A 17,886-nucleotide genomic window follows, 5' to 3' on the forward strand; every position below is an offset into this window, starting at 1 on the left:
ATCTCAGCCTCCAGCTCTGTAAAATGGGGTTAGTGATGCTATCCACATGCCGTGATCGTTGCGGGCATTCAACAAGAGGATGTGAGTAACAGGCTTCAGGAAAATGCCCCTTAAGTTGCTAAAGCTGACTGAGAACTCAATGGCAGCTTCAATGAATAATAACTAATGAAGAGGATGATGATGGTCAAGCCTTCCTCCTCCACTAGACCGCCCACCGCCTGGCGTGAGACACAGGCCTGGCCCCGTGATGCCCTCTCTGTGTGCTTGCATCCCCCTCCCCCGCGGGGACAGGACCCCATGTTCACGCTCTCCGGAACACCCCATCCCTCTCCCCACTGCATCTTTTGCTCTGTAATCCGCACCCTCACTTTTTTGCAACCATCGCTGCTCTAGACAGTGAGCCCCACAAGGGGGAGAGCCTCAGATCCTCCGAGTTCTGGCTCACTCAGCGCCCAGCCGCTCACGTTGGCATACAGTTGGTGCCCACTAAAGAGCTGTTGGCTGAATGGCTGACAGAACGAGTGGGTTCTCGGGGGCTACAGGGTGGATCCTCGCAACCGGGTGGCCCCGTGCCAGGGTCGGGCTGGCTCAGGTGCCTGGACGCCCCCACCCCCGCCCCGCCCAGGCTCACCTGCTTGTACTTGTAGAAAAGCAGCATGAGCAACAGCAGCAACAAGGCCGTGATGGACATGCAGGTGACCAACACGGGCGTGAAGAGCGGCTCGTCGGGGAGCTGCGTGTGGGCTCCTGCAAGGGTGGGGGGCAGAGGAGTGAGCCTGCAGCGGGGCCTCCGAGCCCTCCTGCCACCACTGAGATCAGGCCACTGCATTGTCTGGAACACAGTAGGTGCTCAATAAATGCCCGTTGACTGAACCAAGAGTCTTCACCTGGAAGCCCCCAGAGCCTCAGAGTCTTCCTATAGGCCCTCCCCCAGCCAGGGGCCGGGAGGACAGCCCCTCCGGGTCCGCTCTTGCCCAGCCCAAGCCCCGCCCGCAGTCACAGCCTCTGCCGCTGGGGAGCCCCTCAGGTCACGCAGTGCCCCCTCCTGCCAACGCGAGGCGCTCTGCAGCAGAGGCTCGTGCCAGTGCCCAGCTGTGGCTTGTGCTCACACACACACACACAGATGCACACCACACACACACAGATACACACCACACACACACACGGATGCACACCACACACACAGATACACACCACACACACACACAGATGCACACCACACACACACACACACACGGATGCACACCACACACACACAGATGCACACCACACACACACAGATGCACACCACACACACACACACATGCACACCACACACACAGATGCACACCACACACACACACACACATGCACATCACACACACACAGATGCACACCACACACACACACAGATGCACACCACACACACACAGATGCACACCACACACACACACACACACACACACACCACACACACCCCAGTGATGGGCGTTCACCCCCTACACCTTCAGGCAGCTCAGACAGAAAGACCTAGAGGTTAGGCTGAAATCTGCCCTCCCAGCATTTCCCCGCTGCTCTCCCGAGCGCCCCTTGGAACCACACAGCCCTTCGGAGGGTCAGAAAGCTTGACTAATGGCCCCTGGGTCTCCTCCTCCAGATCAATATCCTTACTTCTTTCAATATGTTGGAAGGACACAGTGTCCATCATCTTGCCCAGATCAACAGTGTGGGTCTGAGGCCAAATCTCACCTCTGCCACTTAGGAGGCGTGTGACATCGAATGTGTGACTTCTCCCTAAACCTCCGGTCCATCGTCTCCCAAGTGGGAAGGAAAATAGTGCTAGCCTCCTAGGGCCGTGTGAGCTCCCTGAGCTAACAACTGTAAGGTGCTCGGCACAGCGCCTGGCACAGGGTAAGCTCTCAGTGAAACATCCGTTTGGCATGTTTAATATCGGACCCCCGGCCCTGAGACAGGCTGCCACAGGCGGCTGCGTGTGGGGTCTGGCCCTGGTCTCAGCTGCTCCGAGGCCCCTGCGGGGCCGCCTCAGAGCCAGGCAGAGGCTCCCACTCGGTGCTGCCTGCCCAGAGAGTCTGGCCAGGGCCTGGCACACAGTGGTGCTGAGTCCCGGTTGCTGGAAGGTGCTGTGGGTCCCCGCAGCTGTGGGCCTCTCCCACTCAGGCAGCTGGAGTCTTTGTGCCACACAGGCAAGGCACGCCTTCCTCTGAACGGACGCAGCCCGAGTCAGTGCCCGGGGCTGGCCATCAGCCCCGCCCGGGGACAGTGGCCCCGAATGGATAGGACCGTGTCTCTGGAGGGAAGAGAGTCCGAGAGGGATGGAGGAGGCTGTCGGGGCTGACCCTGCGGGACGGTTGGCCTGTCTCTCCCCCCAGGCTCCAAGCTCCATGGACGCAGTGCTCCCCTGCACTGAGTGAGCGCCCGGCACGCAGCTCATGCCAAATACATACTTGTGCGTTCACGGGGGAGTTCGAATGCCGGAGTAAGAGCAGAGGGGCCAGATGAAGCCATGCTTCAGGCTGCTTTCTCCCTCTGCTCCTCTCCTCCCTGCTTCTAGTCCCATGGGTCCTAGACTCCTCCACCTGGCCTCTTCAGGAGACCTTTGGTCGGGAGGCGGCTGCAGCTGGACCCAGAGAGGTGGAACTCGGTATGGCTGGGATCTGCTCCACTCTGGCACTTAGGCCCTGGCTGCCAGGCTCCCTGGGGCTGGGGCAGTTTCCTGGGCCCACCTCCCACCCTGGCCCGGGAGGGGCGAAGGCTCACCTATAGAGATGGGCCTGAAGGCCTGGGAGCTGTTCCCCACGCTGTTGAGGGCCCGGCACTCGTAAGTCCGGTTGTGCTCCAAGGTCCCCATGGCCCGCAGGCTATGGACGATCACCTTGTGGAAGGGCTCCCGGCTCAGCACCTCCGAGTGTGAGTCCTCTAGAACCAGCTCTTGGGCCTCATCACACCTGGGAAGAGCAGAGTGTGGCTTAGAGTTTCAGGACGCCCCACCGTTCGGCCCCTCAGCCTAGGGTGGAGAAGGTGAGTAGAGCCACCTACCTGTCTATGTGGCTCCTGCACTCCAGCCATGTCACATTGGGCTGGGGGTACCCGGAGGCCTCACAGAGCAGGGCGTCAGAGCCATTGATGACGGTCCACGTGACCCTTACCTCTGGGGGGTCTGAGGAGTAAAAGAGGGGTGGAAGAAGGAGGGATCAGCCCCAGAGGCCCCAAGTCCCTGTCTGACCACCCTGCACTGAGCTGCTTTCCCTCCATTGCCCATCCGCCAGCCTCAGGGACATACAGGCAGCCCCAGGCACCTTAGTCCCCAGTACTGCACCCCCCCGACCCCCTGCCCGCCCACCTGCCCCATCACTCACAGCGCAGCGTGAGCTCAAAGGTCAGAGAATGCTCGCCTCCAGTGTTTCTGGCCAGGAAGGAGTAGCGACCGGCCTCCGAGGGCTTCAGGCGAGGCAGGGAGAGGATAGACGTGTACCTGCACAAGAGGGGCAAGCCGTCTGGCATGAACCCAGTCCTCGTACGGCCCTGCAAGACAGTGGGCTCAGACAACCTTCTGAAAGGGCTTTGTTTTATTTTTGGTAAAGTGTCCAGGATGCAAAGGCCTTGGCTGAGCCAGGGACCCAGGCTGAGTGCCATTAAGACATGGGAAACCACCAACCCAATTTCCTTAATTGCTTCTCTCATTTTTTAAGATTCTATTTATTCATTTGTCAGAGAGAGAGTGAGCACAAGCAGGGGGAGCGGCAGGCAGAAGGAGAAGCAGACTCCCCACTTAGCCAGGAGCCCGACGCAGGGCTCGATCCCAGGATCCTAAGATCATGACCTGAGCCGAAGGCAGACATTTAACCGACTGAGCCACCCCAGCATCCCTGCTCCTCTCATTTGTAAAGTGGTTTTGTTCCGAGGTTTAATAGAAATGATGTCTGTGAAGTGCTAACACTGGGAGGCACATCACAAGCTCCCACTGTATGTACCTACTTTCACCATTGTCACTGGGCTAAGCAGTCCCTGCTCAAAACACCAGCACCCAGGTTAGCTGCAGTTCCTAAAGCACCAACCCTGCCAGGAGGGACTGTGAGAGGGATGAGAGGCAAGACGTAGCCATGGGGCTACAGAAACCAGGGTTCAAGTTCTCGTGCTGTCTTAGCTGTGTGATCTTAGACAAGTACTTAACTTCTCTGATCTTTGCTTCCTTTTCTATGAGGGTAACACCGATGGTATTAATTCACAGGCTTGGCCTTAAGATTAAAGGGGCATACATTCAGGGTGATTGACACAGAGCCCAACTCATTGTAGCTACTCAGTTTAACGGTGACCTCTGTTACAGAAAAGACCCGGAGGCAGATGTGGACAACATAAATTATCCTCAGCTGATTCCAGGTAATTTTTCGTTTTTTTCTTTTCTTAAGCTCTATTTTAGCATTTGTCCATAATGGACATGTATGGTTTAGGTAATAAATAAGTTTTTTTTAAAAATAGATTATAGCATATAATTATAAATTATACCAAACTAATACCCATGGTATTCAAAGGGCAATCTCATTCAGCTGGACCTTTGGCATACAGAACCCCTCTACACATCTACCTCTTAAGTGGAAAGAATTAAACTTTTTTGCATGACTCAATGTCACCATTATGAACACACCCATCACATGAGCTAAATTTGGTGGCTGTTTGGTGCCCAGGCTTATCTGCCCTGTGCCGAATGGCCCCACACTACTGTGTTTTGGGGGATCTCCATGATTTCTTTCTGCAATGTCCCTGTTGCATATGGACCCCTGAAACCTGTCCATGGACCAACCCCCCTCCCAGGGGTCTATAGACTCCAGATTCAGAACTTCTGCTTTAGACAAGGGGAAGCTAGAAATCCTGACCAGAATAGATGAGAAGGGAACTGGGAGGAGAAAAATGAGGACAAGGAAACATTTTTGTGCTGTTGAACATTTTGTTCTGTTTTGATTCTGACAATTGGCAAGCTGGAGGCCAGGCATTCATGAGGTCTGGGCTTCAGGAGGTAGGAAGAGAACCCCAGAGAGTTCTGGAGTTGGAAGATGGCTAAGGGATTACCTAGCAAGTATCTAGCAAATCCCCAAATAACGGCAAACACGTCTCCTCTCCTGAGTCAGTGATGATGAAAATACTGGCTGGGAGACTGTGTTAAGAAGGACTCGCAGGCTGCATTCGGACCCTACAGGAAAGAGCTCAACAGGGATTAGCGATGTCTGTCAAGAGTGTGGGAGGGGGACGGGTTGCACGCACAGCACAAGCTTGCTGTCCTTGAGTGCTGTGCTCTCGTTCAAACACAAGTGGGTAAAGAAGCTATTGTTTTAGCACATGGTATCGGTGTTCCTTCTGTGGAGGAGACTCTCTTATGTAGTAGAATACCAAAGTGAGGCCACTTTGGAGGGGCAAGTAACACTCTGAGGACGTAGGGAGACAGGAAATAAACTTCTAACATGCTGTGCCTGTGAGATAAGCCAGATTCTGGAAGTGGAGAGAAGGGAGGAACGAGGAGATAGAGTCAGATGGCACTTTATGAAAAGCATTTTGAGTCTGTGGAGAAGAATGAGTGAGAAATTCTCAGGGGTGGGTGACCACAGGCCTTTAAAGAACTTTTGATGTATCTGTGATCGTGTGATGTTAATTCTCTCTATCCCCCAAACCCGGGTATGTGGCAGATTCCCTGTGCCATCATTATTAGGAGTGTATCTAGGAGTAGAAATCATGGAGCATGTCTTCTACATTTGGATTGGCCATGAAAGAAGAGATTGAATGGGATTAAGGGCTCTTGAGTGAGCATGAGAATGCACGTCCCAAGAAATGGTAGAACTCTTGAGGAGGGCGTTGGATTTCCCCAGGATGTGGGACAGAGGGGCAAGCCAGTTTTGTCGACGTCTCAAACACGGATGACTGATATTGAGGTTCTATAGTCAGGGAAATTGAGACCCAGAAAGGGGAAGGGATTTACTCCAGGTCACCAGCAAGGTTGAGACATGACCCAGTCAGTGTCCTGCCTCCTGGCTGAAGCATTTCCCTTCTGGTTATGGGGCTCTCCAGATGGGAGCTGATAGGCTGTACCTGTATGTGTCCTTCATCATGACAAAATTGAGCTTGGGCTGGTGGTCAGAGAAAGGTCCCAGGTAGGTCCAGTTAAAACCTTGCAGGCCCGGGTAGGCCTCCACCTTGACTTGGAGATTGACCTTCTCACCCACGGTCACCTCCTGCAGGAGGTTCTGTTCAGAGGTCAAGTTCAAGTAGGCACTCTCTGGAAAGCAGAACACATACAGATCGGGCATTAGTGGAAAGACGTCTCCGTTTGTTTGCTCATTTGGTGATCTACCCATTGAGTCAGGCATTCAGCTGGAGCCTTCCTGAGTGCCTACTGTGTAAAGCCCCCACCCCTAACCGAGACTCACCCTGAGACACCTCTCTTCCCACCACTGCCCCGCAGAATCCCAAACTCTTCTCTTTGCTGAGTCCCTAGGAGAACCTGGACAAATTCCTCTCCTCCTTGGTACCTCTATCCTTATTTATATAACAAAGAGATTGAATATATTTGTGTTGTTATAATTTTTTGAAACTTTTTCAATGGCAAAAAATCAAAGTCTGCTGTTTTTTTTCTGGACCCCCTTACCCATTTCCCCTTCTCCTGCTAATAGTTCAGGCAGTGAAGCTTCCACATCCAGCTCTAAGGGGGGCATGTGAGCCAGGCCAGCCAGCCAAAGTAGTATGTCCCCTTTGGACCAGTGAGTGGTTTGGGGTAGGCACATGAGCCCATGGTCCTATGACACTTATTTCCATGATTTTTGTTGGAGCTCTGGGAAAGGAGAAGCCCCAAATCCACTGGGGTTGTCAAGCCTGATGCTGCAAGGGTCCACAAGAAAAATGTGGAGCTGAGATGTAGAGGTGAGAAGCAACAGGTTCTTGTCCACATCAACTGAACACCTAGATCCAATTTACCCGAAGCTCATATCCATGAGCTTTTTAGCTATAAGGCCGATAAAAATCCTCTTGCGATTAGGCCAGCTCTAGTTGATTTCTGTACCTATGCCTGAAAAAGTCCTGACTAGTTTCTTCGAATTAAATCTTGCATGAATTAAAATCAGTTGCTCTGGTTGAATCTTAGGCAAAGGAGCTATGGCAGGAATCCCCATTCACTCAGCCTCTCCATACCTCTCATGGAAGCCCCTGAAATGCTTTCTTAAATCCCCAAGACTTTGCAAAAAGCCCTGGATTATATGATCTCTAAGGGTTCCTCTCCTTACTCAATTCTATGAAATCTAAAATTTATTCTTCTACCCTGTGATATACCTGCTCCAAAGCTTATGGCTCCCTATTGTCTCCACCATACAGAGCGGCATTCAAGGCTCTCCACAATCAAGTCTCCTCCTTATGCCCATCTAGCCAGCCCCCTCTTCCTACACACACACACACACACACACACACACACACACACACACACTACTCCACCCATCTGGGTCTCCTAACATCCCCTGAACACACCAACACACCACAGTCATTCCTACATTGGAGGTTTTGTTCAAGGCCTTTCCTCCACCAGGAGCCATGTGTCCTCTTCCTCTTTTCTATTTAAATCCTTCTCATCCTTCAAGGTTCATCCCTATCAGGGGGTATCTACCCACAGGCCAGGCCACAGGGAGCTCTCCCTCCCTGGACTCCTGCAGCCCTTATAGTCTACACATTCATTAGGCACCACATCCATACTACTTCCTGCATCTGCTTCTCCCTTTGGGTAACCATCCTCTCTGTCCAACCAATCTGTGAGCTTTTAGGGCAAGGCTTTTGTCCTCTTCTCTCTCTCGCCCTCTATCTGTCTATCCAGCCTCCATCCATTCTCCCACCACCTCCACCACCACCACCCTAATCAAGCCATCGTCACCTCTAGCTTGGACAATCGCTGTAGCCTCCTACCTTGTCCCCCTGCTTCTACCCTCCACACAGCACCAGAAAGCCATGTTAAATCTTATTACATGCCAGTCAGATGGTGTCACACTCCTTTACTCAGACTTTCCAATGGCACCCCATCTCTCTCAAGGGGAAAAGACCCAAGTCCTTACATTGGCTTCCAGGGCCCTGGGGAATCTGCCACCTCTCCTGCTCACCTCTCTGACCTCCCCGTGTACCACTCTTCCTCCGGAGCCCCCCCCCGCCCCCGGCCACGCTGGCTGACTTGTTCCTTGCACGTGGCGAGCACAGTCCCGCTCGCCCTCTGCCCGGAGCTCTGTGCTGCCGTGCACCTGCGTGGACCCCTTCGCCAGCTTCAAGCCATGGCTCACATGGCAGCTGACCAGTGAGACCTTCCTTGAGGACACCCTATCTTAAACAGCAAACCCTATAGAACTGATTTGGTTTCCAGAATTTATGTCGCTCATTGCTTGTCTTTCCCCAGCTGGAGCGCCAGCTTCCCGTGCGCAGGGGCCTCCATGTTTGCAGCTGCGTCCTTGGCCTCCAGAGCAGTGTCTGACCAGGAGCGCGCACGGACGCACACACCGAGTGACTGCCATACCCGCGCACTAGGACCCCACCACTGGGGGACAACTTGATGTGCTCCTCTCCTCCTTCACCCCGCACAGCTCCCGGCGCAGGACGGGGCCCCCCCCGCGGAGCTCACGGTGACCGCGAGCCTCGAGCAGTGCGGCTGCTCTCCGGGGGTGAGGTGCACGCGTGCTCTCCCCGACGCCCCTCTGCCTCCCCTAACATTGAGCACACGAGGCGTGGCCAGACCGAAATCACTCAGCCTGTCTTGACCGTGAGAAATTCCCACTTAGCCTGTCCAGCCTCGGATCTCCCATCCAATGCACAGGGCATCGGACTGGCCTTTCAGATGACGTCTCCTGTGCACACTCAGGCAGCCAGAGTGGGTAGGTAGGTAGGTAGGTAGGTAGATGATAGATTCACTGAACTCTCACAACAATCCCATGAGACAGCGACCGCTAGTACTGTCAGTATCCCCGTCTTGCAGTTAAGTAACGTGCTAGTCATTGGCGGAGCCAGGCTGGGGTGCTGCCACCACGATGTACCCCTCCACGCACTCTGCTCCCGTCACTCTCTCTTAAACTCTCAATGACTTCCCAACAGGATAGGCTGCAAGCCACCCGCCCGTTTTACCGTCTGGATGCTGCCTCCACCCCTGCTTCTCTCTGGCCCCTTGTCACACCACTCACATCCCTGCCATTGCCAGCTTCTCTCCACGTCTCAGACGCTCTCTGCTCTCTTTCCCTTTGGGCTGTCCACAAGCTGTGCTGTTGCCCTTCCTTTCCCATCCTTCTGCCGCGCTAACCTACCTCCATTCTTTGGGGCTTAGCTTAGGCCACTTTGTCCAAGCCAGGGTTGGGGGGCCCCCCTTGATGTTCCCAGGACACCCCGTGCCTCCTGCATAATCTCCCTGGGTGAGCATCGTCTGCTCTTGTGTCCGTGTGACATGGGTGTTGCAGGCATGGAGGGATGAATGAAGGCGTGAACAGCAGTCTAATAGGGAGCTCCTGGACGCCAGTCACAAAACAAAATGCAGTAATGCACTGTAGGAGCCCCAGGAAGGGAGTGAAGGATTCTGGGGAAGGATCTGGGAGGGGTCCCAGCGGTGGGGCTCCCTCGCCAGGCCCAGGATAAGGGGAAGCTCGTGCAGGTGTTCTTAACAGTGTCTCCTCAGTGTCCGCCATCAGCTCACTCCTTCCCAATCCTCTCACACACTCGCTTGCCCTGGGATCCCTGGCAACCCTCCCCCGTCGCCCTGACGCTCACCTACCACCCGGAAGACCATGGAGGTGGAGTTGATGCCTCGGACATTGGTGGCCACGCAGGAGTAGTTGCCGGCATCTTGGAAGCTTACGTGATCGAGCTCGAGGGCCAGGACTTTTTGGTACTGGTTGCCTTGGAAGTCGGATTGTTGAGGGATTGTGAGCTGTAGCCAGAAGGAATGAAAATGGGAGACCAATGTTGTTTAGGGATGAGAAAACTCTGGGTTCAAATCGTCAGCCTTTAAAGATTACTATCTGCCTTTCCTTGGGCAAGGGACTGAACTCAGTGTCCTCATCTGTAAAATGGGACTAACACCAGCCCACGCTCCTAGGGTTGTAGCGAAGAACAGTGAGCTATTGCATGTAAATGGGGGTAGGGTTGTGGCCAGCAAATAGTAGGGCACAGTGGTGCAGGAAGGAGCTCTTAGAAGCAGCCCAATGCCATTCCCTTTTGGGGATACTCCCCCTGCTTCCCTCTCTCCTAGTCTTTCTGAAATAGCTTTTATATTGTTGGGCTTCGAGGTGGCCAAGGAACCCCTTGCTAAGTCAGAAGTGAACTGACCTCTGGCTCTTATCTACAGGCTGGGACAAAGGTCATGGGTCAAGGGGGTAGAGTACCACCTCTCCCCCCCCCACAAGAATCAGTGACATGAGCCCAAGTCCTGGTTCTGAATCAGCTATTGACGGGCAGTGAGATCTTAGGGCCTGGGCCATGCCCTCAGTCCAGAGAGCCAGCTGGTAGCGGGGCTGGGGCTCCACCCTGCGGGGCCTGGTGTTCTGGGAGGTCGGGCACCCTTCACCCTGCTGTCTCCCCATGGACTGACCTTGGTGTCTCCGTGTTGGAGGAAGACGTCAAAGTTAACGTCAACGTTCCTGGCTGAGCACACGATCTTGGCAGTCTCTCCCTGAATCCGTACCAGCTCTGCGGGCTCCAGCATCAGGGTCGGGGGCCCTGGGATGACTGAGGCCAGGGGAAGCGACCCATGAACACTCAGGCCTGAGCTGTCACTCGGCTCCCTGCCACAGGCCAGAAACCGGCTGGGGCCCCCACCACGCTCCCATCGTAAATCCTGGGAGGCAGCCTGGAGGCCTCAGACAGCACGTCGTGTCTTTGAAACAGACTCTGAGAAGTCCACTCCCCTTCGTCACCACACCTCTCCCCAGTCTCAACCTGTTCTCTGCTCTGGGCGCCTGCAACAGCCGCCTGGAAGGCCCCCGCTTCCCCTCTGGCCCCCACACGAGGCAGACTCCTCGCAGCAGCCCGAGGGAGCTCTTGAGAACGTGGATTGGATCACATGCGCTCCTGGGCCCATATCCAGTGGCTTCCCATCACTCTTGGGATGCAAGCCCCGGCCCGTTGCTGACCACCTGAGCACCTGCCGCCTCGTGCTCATGCCCCCTCTGCAGCCACACCACCTTCCCGCCACACAGACTGCACACTGGCCCCCCCCCCACCCCGGAGTGCTTTTCCTCCCACACCGTGAGCTGGCGGCCGCTTTCATCCTCCGGATCTTTCGCTCCGAGAAGCCTACTGTGACCAGTCAGCTGAATGAGTCTTCCCCAGCCCACACACATCCAGCTTTCTCCGGGGCGGGTTCTTGTGGATCACAGTCGGCGTGTTACTTGCTCTCTGTTCTGTCTCCCTCTAGAAGATGGTGATATCCCCAATGGCTAGTACAGTGCCTGACGCAGAGTGGGCGTTGAATTCAAGTTCATGGCTATTGCTGGTGTTGAAAGATGATCTAATCCAGTTTCTCAAGGCCCAGAGACACTAAGGGCCTCATCCAAGGTCACCGAGGGGATCCCGGCAGAACGAGGGCCCATGGCTCTGTCAGCTGGAGTGCGGGGGAAAGAGACCTAATGGCCCCCTCTGCCCACATGGTGGGGTCCTGTGACTTCCTGAACATGTTTCATGGCTTCAGAGCCCAGGGCATTGTTGCCAGCCATGTGGCTGTGACCCTGGCCCTCGGTGCAGGGACCTGATTCCTGTCTCAAGCCAGGTGTCAAGCCTGGGGTCCTGCGTACTCACACCAGGCCTTCCAGAAACCAGAATCTGGTGCACTAGCCTAGCCGGAGCAAGGGGGAGAGGAGGGAGACTTCACCACCATTGTCACCCCCACGGTGAGAGCTGTCGCGTGCATCCACCCCCACCTTCCCATCACTTGGCTTACCGCCCCACCTGCTTGTGCCCAGCACCCAGCAGTGGGCCGGCACTGAGTGGAAATCCATGTGGGACAGCTTTGGGCCCTCCTTCCATTCCTGGAACAGTCAGAGCCTGTGTCCACCTCATGACTTCGTACCTGCTGTTTCCTCTGCGGAAGCAGAGCTTTCACGGCCACCTGCTTCCCATCATTCCCAGTTCAGCTCGACTAAAATGTCACTGTCTCGGAGAGCGCCCCCCCACCCTCTCCTATCCCCTTGTGGAATGATTTGCATAGTGTGTCTCATGAGCTGAGACGGTCCTGGGCTGTCTCTCTGTGCCCAGCACACCTTGCTTGTCTTGCCCCCGCAGGCGCCCTGCGGATGACCATGGTGCAACTGGAAGGAAGAAGTGAAAGAGGAGGGACAGCCCGTTGCTCCCCATCAGGCCTGGGCCCTGCCTGGGCTCTCATGTCTGCCATCTCTCTGTCCCTGCCCTCCACCCTGGCCTGTCCCTCCCAGCCCCACGCACCTTTCTGCACTTTGAGCCAGATGCTCGTGGATGTTACCATACTGCCGCCTACTCGAGCACTGCATTGGTAGCCGTGGGTCTCAGTGAACTGCGCCTTGTGGATGGTGAAGCCGTACCAGGGCGAGAAGGAATAGTTGGTTTGGCGCATGACGGGCCGGCCTCGCACCCGCATTAGTGAGACGCCTGCCTCCAACGCGGGGTCGGTGAGCAGGCAGGGCAGCAGTGCGTCCTGGCCCTCCATCACCGTCACTTCCTGGGCCAGCACCTTCCAAGGCCGAACAGGGTCTGGGGTAGAGGGGTACGGGGTTACAACTGCCCTCCCTCCACCAGGCCAAGCGGTCCCTGGACACTGGTGACAGGGAGGCTCGGAGAAGCTGATCATTTGCCTGAGGTCCACACCACGCCAGAGCAGCTCCACGGATGCTTCAGGGTGGGGGCGCTAGAGCCAGGGTTCAGCCCTCCGGCTTGGTGCTGTGTGACTTTGGGCAAATGACTCAACCTGTCTGAGCCTCTGGAAAACGGACATAATCGTGGCACCTACGTCACAGGGTTACTGTGAGAACTACATTAAATCGGAGGCACTGTCGCTGGTCTTTGTCAAGGGCAGGCACTCAGTCAATGTGGAGCTGCTTTATTATGGTTGTTAATACTAGGGCCCAGCCCTCTTGCCCACTCCTGGCGGAGCCTGTTGGGCCAGGCCTCTTGGGAGTGGGCCCAGAGTCCTCACCTTTGACATAGAGGTGGATGGTGGCACTGCCCCCCAGGGGGCTTCCAGGCTCAGTGCAGTGATAGGTCCCGGTGTTTAGGAAGGTGGCGTTATTCGTGGTCAGGATCCTGCTGGGGGCATCAGTGTCTAGGTTCCAATGGGGGAAGATGGGGCCATCCCATTCCACGCTGCCGTTGCCCACACATCGCAGGGTCACCGTTGTGCCTGGCTCCACGACGAGCTCAGGGCCGCTGGGTTCTATCACTGGGACTCCTTGAACTGGTGGGGGGGGGGGTGAATAGCAGACAGACAGGAGTGAGCCCTGAGGAGACCCTCCCTGGTCTGATGATCCTAGCCTCTGAGATCCTCCTGGCAGGAGACGCGTGGTGCTGGGGTTCAGCTGTGACTGGGGATCACCTTGAGCAAGTCCTGGCCCTCTTTGCCATTTGCTCATCCCCCCACCTCCAAGCTGCTCAGGGAGGGACTGATGTCCAGCAGCCCCCTCCTCTGAGAAGCGGGCACCAGGAGCTTTCTCAGCACCCAGTCAGCTGCTGTTCCGCGGGTCTCCCCCAGCCTCCCGCCTCAGTCTTCTCAGCTGTGACTGCAACATTCTCCCCACGGGTGGACCCCTTCGGCCCCATGTACAAAATGGGCTGGTATCCCTAGTGCCAAACCCAGGACCCGGCTCGAAGCAGGGAGCTCAAACAAGCAAAGGAAAAAACGAAGGAATGGAATGTTCATGGCAAAGTCCCCCAATTTGATTTATATGAGGAAGAAGAGAAGGGTCGTAGGATCTTGGCCCAGCAGAGTTAGAAGGGTTCTGGGAGTCTTGTGTTGGGCCCACTCCCACCACTGGACATCTGCTCTGCAGCACAGTGGGATGGTTCAGAGGCTCTGTGCCTCAGTTGCCCCCACCTATAAAATGGGGGCCATAATTGTACACATTTATTGGGATGCCAGGAGGTTTAAGTGCATGGAAAGCCTTTGGAACCTCATCTGTCACCAAATAAATACTCAGTAAGGGCCGGTCAGCCTTCTAGGCCAGCTCACCACCACTGCTGTGTTACTAGGAAGCCAATCTCTTTTAAGGAAAATTTTCTTGAAGGAGAAAAGAGAACTTGAAACCCGTATCAGGCCCTCCGGGAAGAAGGCCCGGGCCTCTGCCGTGTCAGCATTTTTCCAGGCCTAAAATAGGGGCAAAGGAGGGAAGTGAGAACTGATTCAAGGCCGAGCCCGTGTGGGCGGAAGCACATTGCTGGTGTCCAGCCCGGCCCCCAGTTTCTGCTCGGCCTGCAGCCTTCCTCCCTGGGATGTTCTCACTTCTGTTTCCTGGCCCTCCTGGCTACCGCCCCCTCTCCAACGGAGGGACCCCCAGGAGAGGGAGTGCCACCTGCTGCACACTGGAACATTCTGGGCTGCAGGGCCTAGCTCTGCCACTGACCAACTGGGTGCCCCTAATGAATCCGACCGCTCTACTCCAGTGACAGGGGCCTGGTCACTGCTGCTCCCAGGGCATCGGCTGAATTCAGGGTTCTCCACTGTCCTGCACAGAAGTGCCCGAAGTGGGTTTTTCCACCCCATCCCCACCATAGACTCCAGAATTGGAAAGATCTTCTTTGTCGAATTATTTCAGGATGGCTTTGTTAGTGTTTTGATGTTAGACCCATCTCGAGGTGGTTGCCTTGCTGCCTGAGCTTCTGATGAGCATAAAGCGTTGAGGGAACTGGTGAATACCGCCAAGGCCAGCCCCTGGGGCTCGTATCCCTCCTGCACCACATGACCACCAGGGAGAAGGGCAGCGTCCTTTCTGGCAGGCTGTCGGCAAATCCCAGCAGAGCTGGGGCTGACTTATTGCAGCTGCAGCCATGGGGGGGGCCCCGGCTGGGGTTTGACTGCAGGGAAGAGCTTGGACTGTGGGGTCACACCCACACGGGCTGACACTTGGTTCTCCCTTTTACGCTGGGTAGCTTGCTTACCCTCTCTGACTCTCAGGCTACTCTTCCTTCCACTGGGAATAGCCCCTTTCCACCTGGGAGGTCCTGGGAGGATTCAGTAAGGTGAGAGCGGCCCCAGGTTCGGTCCACTGCCCTTGCCCTGGGCTACTGCTTCAGTTGCGACATTTCTAACCCCCCTTCTGGTCCTGACACTCTGATATCTAAAGTTTTTAACTTTCGGTTTTTTGTTGTTTTTTTTTAAGTAGGCTCCACGCCCAGCGTGGAGCTCAGCATGGGGCTTGAACTCACGACCCTGAGATCAAGACCTGAGCTGAGATTAAGAATCAGACGCTTAACTGCCTGACCCACCCAGGCACCCCTAAAGTTTTTAACTTTTCAAGGTCACAGTCTGTGTACCATCTGAGGTCTCGGATTCTGTGATTCTCGCTGTGTTCTGCTTTGCACCCACCCGGTCTCAGCGGCGCCTTCTTCTTCCCCTTCCCTGCCCTGTCCTTCTAGCCCTTGTCTCAGCCTCCTGGAAATGTGGTCAGAGAAACGTGTCCTGTTTTGTCGTGTCTTGTTGTCCCGGATATTCACGCAGGGCCAGGCTGACACCCTCAACTTCTGCCCCTAACTTCCCCCTGCTGGTTTGGCTGGCAGGAAGAGAAAGCCTGCTCAGGCCCGTCCTCCTTGGGGTGGGGGCTGGGGCTTGGCAGACACTGACCAAGGTCCCCTTCTGTGCCTGTCTCTCATCTCAGCTCCCAGGATGTGGCCCAACCTCCACTCCTCTCCCTCAATGTCCCCTCCATACTGCACACCAAGACCTGGGACATAGGCCCCTCCTCAGCCCAGGATCTTGGCCCATCTCTAGGGTATTCAGAGCCTGGCCCTTGACTCCCTCACGGCCGCCCCTGCACCCCCACTCTCTCACCACTGGTCTGTTGGGCTGAAACCTGAGGCTTCTAGCCTGCTGCCTCCTATCTTTTCTTTCTTCTGGGTCTAGATGCTGGACAATCCTCCCACCCCCCAACAGTGCCCCACAGGCAGGTGCTGGGCAGGAAAATAGGAGAAGGCAGTGAAATAAAACTCATGGGACTTTCTGGAGAGAGGGGAATAGTTTCTATCTTCGTTGGGATGGTGGGTACACAAGCATATGCATTTGTCAAACCTCATCAGACTGTATACTTAAGAATCTGTGCATTTTACTGTATGTAAATTACATCTCAGTAACAAAGAACAGACACTCAAGCCCAGAGAGATTGACTGGGCCACAAAAAGACCTTCGGCGGGCCATCTCCTCATCGGGGACCAGATGCACCTACTCCCCAGGGTCCTGCAGCCCCAGAACTATGGGGAGGCCAGAGCTGAGGCTGCCTTCCCACCTCACCCCACCCCATCCCCATCCTGGCCCAAGATCCCTCCAAATAAGCATGTGATAAAATAGAACTGTAGCTACAAGCCAAGCAGCCAGCCCCTCACCCCCAGGGAGGCACCTTCCTGGATTGGAGCTACACCAGATCGGCCGCTACCAGAGTTGGAGGCGGAACAGGGTCTGCCACACAGCTCCCTGGGCTGAGGCCCGGCAGCCTGCGTCTGGGAGCACTCTGGCCAGGGAGACCAGCACTGTCCTCCCCACAGGCCCTCCTCTAGTCCTCCTCTACTCTCCTCCCAAATTCACCTCACTTGAGCCCTGAGCCAGAGAGGCTAACCTCTCATCTCCCCTTCCAGCCCCTTACCCAAGCTTCCCAAGGAATGACTGCTGCCCCCTCAGGCCCCTCCAAGTCGGGTCCGGCCTGCTCTCTGCGGCTACAAGCAGAGAGCTGGCAGAGCTATCAGGAGCTCTCTAGGGCCTCCTAAAGAGCTGTAGGTCTGGACCAGCCGCATCAGCATTTCCTAGGAGCTTGTTAGAAATGCAGACTCTCACTTTGCCCCTGGGACCTACTGAGTCAGAATGAGCATTGTAACAAGATCCCCAGGGAATCCATCTGCAGAGCGGGGTTTGAAGAGCATGCTTTAGTGCAGCTCACCACTGCCCGCAACACCTGCCATTGAATATATGTGGACACCGAAGCCCCGGGGCATCAGGGGCTTGTTCAGGACACATGGTGAGTCAACCTCTGAGCTGGAACAGATCTGCAGCCCTCCTGGCTACTTCCACCCCACCCACACCCTCTTTTCCCTCCACTGCCTCTCCAAAGCAGATACCCGCAAACCTGCGGTCCAGAGCGGGGATACCCAGGGAGAAGCAGGGGTTTATGGGGTCTTTGCACAGGGGCCTTCTCTGTTGTCACTCATCCCCTCCAACCCGCAGAGTCCCCTGTTTTGCTCTTACCGTGCCAAGTTGTGGCCCCCAGCAGGACCAGCAGAGCCCCTGGGCCCATGGCCTCAGTGGGGAGGTGGCAGGCTGATGCAGGGCTGAGGGGTGGGCAAGGCACTGGGGTCTCAGCTCCTAGCTCTGCAGGGACCAGGACCGCTGGCACACGTTCCTCTCTGCTGTACTGGCTGTTTCTCTTGTTTTCCTCTTCCTCCTCCTCCTTCTTGGGCTGATCCCCTTCTTCCCCTTTTAGCTAGGCAAGGCAACCACAGAGTTTGGAAATCTTGGGTCTTTAGAAGAAAACAAAGCCATGACCCCCAGGGGGAGAGGTTGGAGTCTGGGACAGGGCCAGCCTGAGCCTGGGGGAGCTGGTGAAGTTTAGGGCCCTTCTGAAGCCACCTCCAAAGGATCCTGGGAGAAGAGACATGCCCAAGGTCAGGCAGTCAGTCAGTAGCACAAATGGGGGACTCTCCAGGGTGACCAGACAGCTCTGGCGCAGCCAAAAG

The 17,886-nt window shown here is 55.7% G+C and overlaps 1 protein-coding gene across 1 annotated transcript in view; it reads right to left on the reverse strand.

Moving 5' to 3' along the window:
* CSF1R (colony stimulating factor 1 receptor) overlaps positions 1 to 17,662 on the reverse strand; it is a 30,443-nt gene extending 12,781 nt beyond the window's left edge. The window contains exons 1-10 of the mRNA XM_032395228.1: positions 17,399 to 17,662; positions 13,154 to 13,411; positions 12,427 to 12,711; positions 10,580 to 10,716; positions 9,760 to 9,919; positions 6,076 to 6,262; positions 3,357 to 3,472; positions 3,037 to 3,157; positions 2,758 to 2,945; positions 632 to 747 (exon numbers count right to left, since the gene is read on the reverse strand). Of these exons, the coding sequence (XP_032251119.1) occupies positions 632 to 747; positions 2,758 to 2,945; positions 3,037 to 3,157; positions 3,357 to 3,472; positions 6,076 to 6,262; positions 9,760 to 9,919; positions 10,580 to 10,716; positions 12,427 to 12,711; positions 13,154 to 13,411; positions 17,399 to 17,447 (1,617 nt within the window). The 5' untranslated portion in view covers positions 17,448 to 17,662. The remainder of the gene's footprint in view (positions 1 to 631; positions 748 to 2,757; positions 2,946 to 3,036; positions 3,158 to 3,356; positions 3,473 to 6,075; positions 6,263 to 9,759; positions 9,920 to 10,579; positions 10,717 to 12,426; positions 12,712 to 13,153; positions 13,412 to 17,398) is intronic.
* Between the last annotated feature and the right edge of the window lie 224 nt (positions 17,663 to 17,886).

Source organism: Phoca vitulina, unplaced genomic scaffold (genome assembly GCF_004348235.1).
Source record: "Phoca vitulina isolate PV1807 unplaced genomic scaffold, GSC_HSeal_1.0 scaffold83, whole genome shotgun sequence".
Classification (NCBI taxonomy): domain Eukaryota; kingdom Metazoa; phylum Chordata; class Mammalia; order Carnivora; family Phocidae; genus Phoca; species Phoca vitulina.